The 11,200-nt window shown below is 49.9% G+C and overlaps 1 protein-coding gene across 25 annotated transcripts in view; it reads right to left on the reverse strand.

Annotated features, from left to right (window-relative positions):
- Positions 1-11,200, reverse strand: part of IL4R (interleukin 4 receptor) — a 50,044-nt gene that overhangs the window by 12,679 nt on the left and 26,165 nt on the right. For 12 of the 25 annotated variants that reach the window (XM_086375208.1, XM_086375220.1, XM_086375211.1 and 9 more), the window contains 4 exons: positions 11,089-11,173; positions 8,806-8,944; positions 6,853-7,013; positions 4,957-5,108 (listed from right to left, as the gene is read on the reverse strand). In XM_086375208.1, coding sequence (XP_086231334.1) covers positions 4,957-5,108; positions 6,853-7,013; positions 8,806-8,944; positions 11,089-11,155 — 519 coding nt within the window. In that variant the 5' untranslated portion in view covers positions 11,156-11,173. Of the gene's footprint in view, positions 1-4,956; positions 5,109-6,852; positions 7,014-8,805; positions 8,945-11,088; positions 11,177-11,200 lie in introns of all 25 variants that reach the window. The other 13 variants (XM_086375215.1, XM_086375219.1, XM_086375222.1 and 10 more) reach the window with 3 other exon arrangements.

The following is an 11,200-nucleotide window of genomic DNA, read 5'->3' on the forward strand; positions in this document are numbered from 1 at the left end:
AGGATAAGGAGTAGCTCCATCTCCCGAATTCCACAGTGAGTTTCTAGTATTTTGAGAATTGATCCCACCAGTGTGAGCCACAGCTGGTGTCTGCAGTACTGTAGCAAACACAGCTGGACACCCACCCAGCATCCATACCACTGGGGTCAAGTACTCAAAGCTCTAGGTAGGTAAGCCTCTGTCTCCAGTTCCAGGGTTAATTCTCATTGGTCCAAACCAATCATGGCTATTTCATTCCCTAGCCTGTGATTGGTTAGAGAGGGGCAAGTGACCATCTCTGGCCAATGACTAATGAGGGGAATTCTTGCCAGCCCAGTTTTGTCCTTGGGAAGAGAAAGCTGGGGGAAGATGTCTCATTAGCTTCTGCTCCATCAACAAAAGAAGCTGGAAATGGAATTCTGAGACCTGGGGCAACCCTGAGCACCTACATGACCACTAAGCCACAGCCCAGGCACACTGACCGATTCTGTCCACTGGCTGGAGTGTGGTGCCAGGTCCCACACCCAGCTGCATTTCAGCCAGCCCAGTCTCTGTTCCCTGTTCCTCAGAACTTCCTTTGAGGAGCCACCCCTCCCTCATTCTCGGCCCATCTGGTCTGGGCGGGGTTGATCTGACCCGCTCCAGAGGGGGTAATGTAATCCTCCCCTGGCCAGTGTGAACACAGCCCCAGCATCCCCCTCCTGCCTACAGCCTGTGACAGGTTCAGAGACTGGCATGTGGTCCCAGGCAGGTATCTGATCACTGGCCCCGGGACTTTTACTGAGGCTATCCGGAGGGAAGAACTTTTCCCACCGTGGCTTTAAGGCCGGAGCTTCTATTGGGCATATTGGCCTCTATGTGAGCAAAGAGCCTGCTTAAAAATGAGGCCAAGGGCTTCCCTGGTGGCTCAGTGGTAAGGAATTTGTCTGCCAATGCAGGAGACATGGGTTCGATCCCTGATCTGGGAAGATCCCACGTGCTGCAGAGCAATTAAGCCCATGGGCAACAACTACTGAGCCTGTGCTCTAGAGCCTGGGAAGCCACAAGTACTAAAGCCTGAGAGTCCTAGAGCCTGTGTTCTGAAACAAGAGAGGCCACCGCAATTCGAAGCCCGGGCGCCACAACTAGAGAATAGCCCCCGCTCCCCACAACCAGAGAAAGCCTGGGCAGGAATGAAGACGCAGCACAGCCAAAAACAATAAATAAATGAAATTATTAAAGAAAAAAAAAAATGAAGCCAGGGCTTCCCTGGTGGCTCAGTGGTAAAGAATTAGCCTGTCAGGGCAGAGGACATGGATTCAATCCCTGGTCTGGGAAGATCCCACATGCCTGTGGAGCAACTAAGCCTAGGCACCACAACTGCTGAGCCTGTGCTCTAGAGCCTTCGAGCCACAACTAAGGAGCCCAAACGCCGCAACTACTGAAGCCCACGTGCCTGCAGCCTGTGCTCTGCAACAAGAGAAGCTATTGCACTGAGAAACTCGAGCACCGCAGCTCCAGAGTAGCCCCTACTCACCGCAACTAGAGAAGGCCCGCCTGCAGCGACAAAGACCCAGCGCAGCCAAAAATAAAACAAACAAACAAACAAAAAAAATGAAGCCAGCACAGAATAAGGCAGGACCAAACGATGGAGACTCCAGGATACTGGATCCAACTGTGACGAGCAAACACATGACCTTCCTTTGGATCCCATAGGTGGTACCCTTTTCTCCCCTCCAGCCCATCCCCTGAGCTAAGCCTTCACAGTTCCAGGAATTGGAAGGCGATTTACTGACCAAACTGCCTCCTTCTTTGGCATCTATGTCAGCCCCCTCTTCCCAACTGCTCTGAGCCTCTCCAGTATGAGCCCGCTACCCTTCCTGTTCCTGCCCCACATCCTGGCCCAGTGCCAAGGAGGGAAACCACACCTGAGAGGTGTAATCAACACCCACCACCTCCCCGGCTTGGCCAGAAAGAGAGGAAGCAGGAACAGAGCTGATGTGGCAGCTTAAGACGTCTAGGGCCTCTCCGCGGCAGATAAGGTCAGGCCGGCCTGGCTTCCAGGACACGAGGCATGGTCCCAGCAGACTCTCAATAGTTACAGACCAGGGTCCAGGAGGACGAGATGGGTGGGATTCTGAGGCCCGAGGCTCTCAGGGGAAAAGGAAGATGACGTTTATGACGTTGTCATGCCAGCCAGGGGCGCCTGTCTGTGTCACCCACTTTGTGCTCTCCACAGCCCTGCGGGGTTGGGCACTCTTGTTAGCACCAAGTTACAGATGGGGAAACCGAGGCAAGAGGAGGGTGAGCAAGAAACTCAAGATCATGCAGCAAGTGGCAGGGAAGGTACTGGAACCTGGCTCCACGGGGCGCCAGGGCCCCTGGCGTTCAGATGTCGTCCCTCCAATGTGAATATCTGAGGCGAGAACGTGAGTGCACCTAAAATAGAGGAGGGCTTAGCCATCCATTGTATAGCCCTGAGACTATTCGATGGTTTCTTACATATCAACTCTCCCTGTTTTAAAAACGTCAATGCGTGCTGTGCGTGCAAAGTCGCTTCAGTCTTGTCCAACTCTTTGTGACCCTGTGGACTGTAGCCCACAAGGCTCCTCTGTCCATGGGATTCTCCAAACAAGAATGCTGGAGTGGGTTGCCGTGCCCTCCTCCAGGGGATCTTCGCCACCTAGGGCTTGAACCCACGTCTCTTACGTCTCCTGCATTGGCAGGCAGGTTCTTTACCACTAGTGCCACCTGGGAAGCCCCAGAATGTCAGTCAGTTCAGTTCAGTTCAGTCGCTCAGTTGTGTCTGACTCTTTGCGACCCCATGGACTGCAGCAGGCTAGGCTTCCCTGCCCATCACCAACTCTCAGAGTTTACCCAAACTCATGTCCATTGATTCGGTGATGCCATCCAACCATCTCATCCTCTGTCATCCCCTTCTCTTCCCGCCTTCAATCTTTCCCAGCATCAGGGTCTTTTCAAATGAGTCAGTTCTTCATATCAGGTGGCCAAAGTGTTGGAGTTTCAGCTTCAGCATTAGTCCTTCTGATGAACACTCAGGACTGATTTCCTTTAGGATGGACTGGTTGGATCTCTTTGCAGTCCAAGAGACTCTCAAGAGTTTTCTCCAACACCACAGTTCAAAAGCATCAATTCTTTGGCACTCAGCTTTATATTCCAACTCTCACATCCATACATGATTACTGGAAAAACCATAGTTTTGACTAGGCAGACCTTTGTTGGCAAAGTAATGTCTCTGCTTTTTAATATGCTGTCTAGGTTGGTCATAGCTTTTCTGTCAAGGAGCAAGTATCTTTTTATTTCATGGCTGCAGTCACCATCTGCAGTGATTTTGGAGCACAAGAAAATAAAGTCTCTCACTGTTTCCATTGTTTCCCCATCTATTTGCCATAAAGTGATGGTACTGGATGCCATGATCTTAGTTTTCTGAATGTTGAGTTTTAAGCCAAATTTTTCACTCTCCTCTTTCACTTTCATCAAGAGACTCTTTAGTTCTTCTTTGCTTTCTGCCATAAGGGTCTTGTCATCTGCATACCTGAGGTTATTGATATTTCTCCCAGCAATCTTAATTCCAACTCGTGCTTCATCCAGCCCAGCATTTCGCATGGTGTACGCTGCATATAAGTTAAATAAGCAGGGTGACAATATACAGCCTTGATGTACTCCTTTCCTGATTTGGAACCAGTTTGTTGTTCCATGTCCAGTTCTAACTATTGCTTCCTGACCTGCATACAGATTTCTCAGGAGGCAGGTCAGGTGGTCTGGTATTCTCATCTCTTGAAGAATTTTCCACAGTTTGTCGTGATCCACATAGTCAAAGGCTTTGGTGTAGTCAGTACAGCAGAAGTAGATGTTTTGCTGGAACTCTCTTGCTTTTTCGATGATCCAACAGATGTTGGCCATTTGACCTCTGGTTCCAAATACATTCGTTTAAAAAGGAACATCACAAATAAAAAAATTTAAATAAAACAGAACCCCTCTGCCACTGCTGTGACTGGGGGCAAGTATCAAGATGCCATGGACATCTCATAAAGTAAATGCAATCCAAACCATGCAAAGGCATTAGATTATGGCTGTACATGTTTTCTGAGGGAAGGCTCTGAGCCTGCAGGCCCTTCTCTGTTACAAAGAAGCTCAGCTGACAAATTTCTAATTTATATTCATTCAAAACTTTGATAATAGTTCCATGTATTTTGGTATCTAGTATTACTGATAAAAGTCTAGAAAGTTTATTATTCATAGTGCTTTAAAAAAGTATTTGAATGAGGCTTGAAACTTCTAATCCAATTCTGAGGATTTAAATACTATGTTGTTAAAAAAAAAGCAGGAAATTAACATGTGATACAGCATTATTAACTAAAGTACAGATTTAGTTCAAATGTCAAATAAATAAGTAAATAAATCTTCTTAAAAAAAAAAAAAGCTCAGCTGAGAAGCGACTCTTGATAGTCAGTGTCAGGAGGGAGTGACCATCTCGCCCTGAGATTCAGTCATTTAAGTGTGTTTAGAGGTATCGAGAAGAGTCGGACATGACTGAGCGACTTCACTTTCACTTTTCACTTTCATGCGCTGGAGAAGGAAATGGCAACCCAATCCAGTGTTCCTGCCTGGAGAATCCCAGGGACGGCGGAGCCTGGTGGGCTGCCATCTATGGGGTCGCACAGAGTCGGACATGACTGAAGCGACTTAGCAGCAGCAGAGGTATCGCCTAAAATCTCATGTGCCCCACCCCTGGGAAACAGATGGGGTCCACAGTTCTTCCTTTATAGATGAGGAGCCATGTCTGAAAATAAACTCCCTGTCTGCACACTGGGAACCAGGGGCCTTGGCGAGATGGGAAGACTGGTCCCTGAACAGAGCCATGACCGGCCACGTCCAGGTGGGGGCTACTCTCCCCATCTCACACCCCAGAGTCTGAGTCTCTACCCACCCGAGTACCAATTGGTCACAGAGAAACCCCAAGGGGCACCCACTCACATCCGTGGGGTCATTTTCATTTGAGATGTTGACCAGGTAGGTGAGCTCGGAGTACAGGAGGTTATCAGAAGGGTACGGGTTGTTCCACGTCAGCAGCCACGTGTGGGAGATGTCGGCGTGAACCGTGAGGTTTCTGGGGGCCGGTGGTTTCACTGTGGAGAAGGAGTGGCTGGTGAGGGGCTGGCTGGGGCGACGGGAGGAGGTGGGCCCATGCAGGCATGTAGACAGTTTAGGTTCTCAGTCACCACCACCCCCGCAGCACATCAATGGGAAACCACATCGATTTAGTCATAACAGAGAATTATAACCATATACCCGATTCTCATGTTGCTAAAATCCTACTGAGCACTGATTGTTCTTCTTGTTTAGGTGTTAAGTCATGTCAGACTCTTTTTGCCACCCCCCATGGACTGTAGCCCACCAGGCTCCACTGTTCATGGGATTTCCCAGGCAAGAATACTGAAGTGAGTTGTCATTGCCTTCTCCAGAATATCTTCCCTACCCGGGGATCGAACCTGAGCTTCCTGTACTGGCAGGCGGGTTCTTTACCACTGAGCCACCAGGGAAGTCCACTGAGCGCTTCAGTGGTAATTAACTACCTTTTCACAGTGAATGCAAAATGGATAAGCCAAGTAACCTGAACTCTGGCTTTTCCACTTTGATCCTTCATACTTCTGGCCACATCTGTGTACTGTATTATTTACTAAGGATTTTTCTTTATTTTGATTCATGTGTTTTAAAACTTCATCTCTTAAAATGATCATACCCACGAGATCACAGGTACATAATGAGCATTAAAACTCACTCAGTCGTGTCCAACTCATTTCGACCCCATGGACTATAACAGTCCATGGAATTCTCCAGGCCAGAATACTGGAGTGGGTAGTCTTTCCCTTCTCCAGGGGATCTTCCCAACTCAGGGATCAAACCCAGGTCTCTCACATTACAGGTGGATTCTTTACCAGCTGAGCCACAAGCGAAGCCCAAGAATACTAGAGTGGGTAGCCTATCCCTTCTCCAGTGGATCTTCCTGACCCAGAAGTTGAACTGGGATCTCCTGCATTGCAGGTGGATTCTTAACCAACTGAGCTATCAGAGAAGCCCCTAAAATCAATATGCATGTGTAAAAATTATTTTAATTGACAGATTCATTCATAGGTCAATTTAAATCACCCCCACCCCACCCTGGATATGAGAAATCCCTTCAGGAATTGCTGATGTAGTGGCGAAGACTGTGTGCTCTGTGAGAATACTGCCTCTACCATTTAATAGCTGTGTGACCTTAGGCAGGTTACTTGCCTTTTCTGAACTATGTACTTTTTTTCTTCTCAATTGCAAAATAGGGGTAATAACTGTCTTTGAGAAACCAAGGCTCAGAGAGGTAACACGGCTTGCCCAAGGTCACACAGGAATAAATGGTGTTTTAAACTCCTGTTACTACACTCCAGCATGCTCTCCAGGGATTCCTGTGGGAACTCTGGGTATCAGGATAAGGGCAGCCTCCCATGGTCTACACTGTCTAAAGAAGCAGCAGCTGAATAGTCGACAGAGGGTGGAAGGATGGTTCCCAATTCAGTTTCTGACCTGCAGCAAGCATGCCTTCCACCAAACATACCTCATTCAACACGTTGATCTGGGCACTTAAATTCTGAAGGTTGAAATATCTGAACTCAACGGGGCCTGATGTCCTCTTGAGCCCAACTCCATTTCAAAGATGGGAAGACTGAGGCCAAGAAAGGGGCACGAACCCCTTCGGATTTGAGAAAAGCTAGGAGGCTGCTTGGATGGCCCTTTCCCCGGAATGAAGCCTGCCCAGCACACTGCAGGAATACCTGCAGCCCCGCCCCGCCCCGCCCCTCTGCCCCTCCGCCCCGCGCCCCGCCCCACCCCACTCACCGTGCTCGCTGGGCTTGAAGGAGCTGTTCCACAGTAGCTGCTTCCCTGCCCACAGGTCCAGCTGGTAGATGTCTTGTCTGACTGGGTTCTCTATCAGCATATGGCATACGCACACCGTGCCCCCCACACCTGCTCTGTTCTCGGGGACACATGTGTGGTTTCTGCAAACACAGATGTTGCATTAGGCTGGGCATGTGACTCACCGGCGTCCCCGGGACATACCTCAAGAAACCACAGGCCCTTCCAGCTTCCTGGTCACCCTGCCTCAAGGACCAGATCTGGGGACCTGGGATCACAGTAGCTGGGGTGTGGTGGGGACAATGGCCTGGGACCACCTCCCTGCTGCCCACAGCTCCTCATCACATCCACCGTGGACTTTTATCCACCCCTGTCCCCAGGCTTGGACCCTGAAAGCCAGTGAAGGGGAAGAACCCATGGCATAAAAGAATTTGTAACGACATGTGTGTGTCCTAGCGCCTCTCCGGTTGCACAGTCTAGCCTGGGCACATGCCCTGTGCCCCACAGCCTAATCCTAACGTGCCACCCAAAATAGCCAACCCCACATCTCATGGGCTAGGCCAGCAGCTGGCAAATGTTTTCTGTACTGGACCAGATACTAAATATTTGTGGCTTTGCAGGACATACCCTTTCTGTCCTAACTATACAACTCTGCTGATACAGCACAAAAAAGCCCCAGCCATAGACAATACATAAACAAATGGGCATGGATGTGTGTCAGTAAAACTTTATTTAAAAAACATGGGTGGTGGGCTAGATGTGACCCATGGGGCAGTTTGCAGATCCCCAGTCTAAGCCAATGTGCATACAGAAGCACAGTCGGTAGCCCAAACTGGGGAGCCACATTGGGTGTACTCAGTAGCCCACATAGGGTATGCTGTATATCCCATTGTGCTCCATAACTGTATGTCTTGTGTACTAGGTCATGTCCTGGGTACCACGTGCAACAACAGCTAGCCCTGTGTACCATGGGATATCCCAGTGAACCAGTGAACTGGAAAAACATTCCAAGTTCCATGGTCCACCAATCACTGCAGTGAGCTCTATCACTACATTGCACCCCTAAACAATGGTCTAGCCTGGAAGTTCTCAAAGTGTGGTCTGGGGTTCCACTGGGTCTACCAGTTTTCATAGTAATACTCTGACATCAGCCGTCATTTCCACTGTTTTTCTCTCACAAGCTTAGGGTGGAATTTTCCAGAGGCTACATGATCTGTGGCCATGTTGTTGCTCCGACAGCCTGTTGAATGTGAACTTGTTGGCTCTTGTGATTTAAATTTTCTGTTTTAATTTCTAATACAGAAAATATCAATAGATGTAAGTTACCCAGGCTATATCTACTGGAAGGACTGATGATGAAGCTGAAGCTCCAATACTTTGGCCACATGATACAAAGGGCCAACTCAGTGGAAAAGACCCTGATGCTGGCTCTCTTCCTGAGGGCAGGAAGAGAAGGGGGTGACAGAGGATGAGATGGTTGGATGGCATCACTGACTCAATGGACATGAGTTTGAGCAAACTCTGGGAGATAATGAAGGACAGGGAGGCCTGACGTGCTGCAGTCCATGGGGGTCGCAAGGTGTCAGACATGACTTAGTGACTGAATAGCAACAACAGCTGATGTCAGACTAAAGCTTTTAGGGTCCTCGCTAATTCTTAAGCGTTCAAGAGAATCCTGAGACAAAAATGTTTGATAACCTCTGATCTAGTCCAGAATTCCACCACATCCACCTGCCAGGTGCCTTGGTGACACTGAGCCTGAAGCACCACAATGCACTCACTGCCTCTTACCCTGCACCCCAGGGCACCTCATCTCTACGGTGCCCAGTCAAGCCCCCAAGAGCTGAATTTAGCACATGCATTCCAGGGCACCACCTAGGCCAGATGAAATCCAAGGCAAACCCTCCCCAAAGCCCAGCTCCAGCCCAGGCTTACTCAGAGTAGTAAAAATTCAGCTGGTAGGACAGGTGGAGCTCGGCTCTGCAGTTGGTGGGCCCGGCCATCTCCCACTCACAGGTGGAGTTGCTGATGTAGTCCGAGAAGCAGGTGGGATCCTGAAGGACCCTCATGCTCCCTGGGGAGACACAGGAGACCTCTGAGCAGCTGGAGCCCGATGACCAAGAGGGATGAGTCAGAAACCAGCCCACACAGGACCAAGGGGCCCATCGCACAACAATGAAACCACTGTCCCAGGCACAGTCCCTACAGAGCGGGGGCCAAGACCGGGCTCTGGGAGTTTCCCAGCTAGCACTGGGATGATGCCTGCAGCTGAAGAAATACCCTCTGGGACAGGGTCCATCAGCGGGGACAGACCAAATGCACTTTTATCATCTGCAAACTCAATGACCTGCCCGTGGCTGAATTGAAGGAAAAACATGTCAGTCTGGGGATTGCTACCCCACCACCACAGGCATCTATCCCATGGTATGGGTTGGGGGAGGCACTATTTTCCACTGACTTGCTCCCTGCCCCCGATCTATTCCCCAGCCCTCTCTGTGTTCAGGAGGCTGACCCTCATGGCCTTGTCATCCAGACGCCTTGTCCTCTGGCTTGGGCCAATGCTGAAGGACCGGATGAGAGGTTTGGGGGACTTCTTCCAGCGAGTTTGTTGGCAGAGCTGGAATCTGAACCCAGCCAGATGAATGCTGGGTTTGCCAAATCATCAGGGAGCTATTGCCCTGCTCTGGGTGGCCATGCCTGGCCACCAGGTGCCTTCTGGCTCCCATGCTCAGTACCAGGCCCCTCCCAGCTCACATCAACTTGTTTGTTCACTGGATAAAGGAGTTACCACATTAAGGAGAATCTTGCTGTTGTTTAGTCGCTAAGTCATCTCAGACTCTCTTGCGACCCCACAGACTGTAGCCCACCAGGCTTCTCTGTCCTTGGGATTTCCCAGGCAAGAATACTAGAGTGGGTTGCCATTTCCTCCTCCAGGGGATCTTTCCAACCCAGGGATCAAACCCGTATCTTCTGCACTGGCAGGTGGATTCTTTAACACTGAGCCACCAGGGAAGCCCAAGGAGAGTCTAAATGTCTAATAAATATCCCAAATTCACCTCATGTCCAAAACTAACTCCTGATTCCCCGCCCGCTCCAAATATCCTCTGCATCTCATCAATGACAACTGTGTCCCTCCCAGTCACTCAGGTTAGAAATACTGGAGTCATTCTTGCTACCTCTGTCTCTCTCACCTCAATTCCAATCTGCCTTCAAATCTACCTTCAGATGGATCCAAATGCCAATTTCCACCCCCTCTGCTCTGCCGGTCCCGGCCCCACCCGTCTCACGGTGCCTCCTCCCTGCCTCCCAGCTCCCATCCTGCTCGGGCCCCCGCTTACTTAGTTGTCTCCACCTCTTCCCTCCTCCTGCTCACTGACTCCCCTAGGTCTGCCTCGTTTGGTCTCTCCAACACTCCAGGCAGGCTCTGGGCTCCGGGCCGCCACTGAGAACACTCCTAACCTGGACGTGTGCCCGGCTCCCCATTTCCTTCAAATTTTTGCTCCACTGTGACTCCAGGCAATTTATTTTACTTTTTAATTTTTAAATTGAAGAACAATTGCTTTACAGAATTTTGTGGTTTTCTGTCATACATCAAAAAGAATCAGCCATGGGTATACCCATGTCCCCTCCCTTCCTGAACCTCCCTTCCATCTTCAAATCACAGTCCTCCCCCTCCAGCCAGCATTCCGAGTCCTCCCTCATCTGCCCTATTTTGTCTCTTGCCACCACCTTCTGAATGAATTTGAGCAAAACTCTGGGAGACAGTGGAGCCTGGCATGCTGCAGTCCCTCGGGTTGCAAAGTCAGACACAACTTAGCGACTGAACAACAACAGCAGCACCTTCTAAGGTAGCCTTTCCCGTCTCCAGGGGATCGTCCCAACTCAGGGATAGAACCTGGGTATTGCAGGCAGACTCTTAATACTAAAGTGGGTAGCCTATCCCTTCTCCAGTGGATCTACCTGACCCAGGAATTGAACTGGGGTCTCCTGCATTGCAGGTGGATTATTTACCAGCTGAGCTATCAGGGAAGCACCTAAGGATCTTTAGAATCTCCTTAATATTAAGAAGCATTTGTCATCAGCTGTCCCCTCCCACTATCATGCGGTCTCCTCAAATCTTTGTGTTGTTCTCTGATTATCCTGGGGGCCTGGTGCAGAAACAATCCAAAGGTCTGCTGAATGAAGGAAGGAACAGATGACTGACGGGGGGTTACTTACCAGAGCCGGCCACCCATAACAGGATCAGGCAGCTCACTGGGAACAGTACAGAGAGAAGCCGTCCCATCGGGAGATCCTATGGTGCCTGCTGGGAGCAAGTAATCAGCTTAGC

This window comes from Bos grunniens, chromosome 25, assembly GCF_055505025.1.
Source record: "Bos grunniens cultivar Pamir isolate PY7600 chromosome 25, Bosgru_T2T1.0, whole genome shotgun sequence".
In the NCBI taxonomy this organism is placed as follows: domain Eukaryota; kingdom Metazoa; phylum Chordata; class Mammalia; order Artiodactyla; family Bovidae; genus Bos; species Bos grunniens.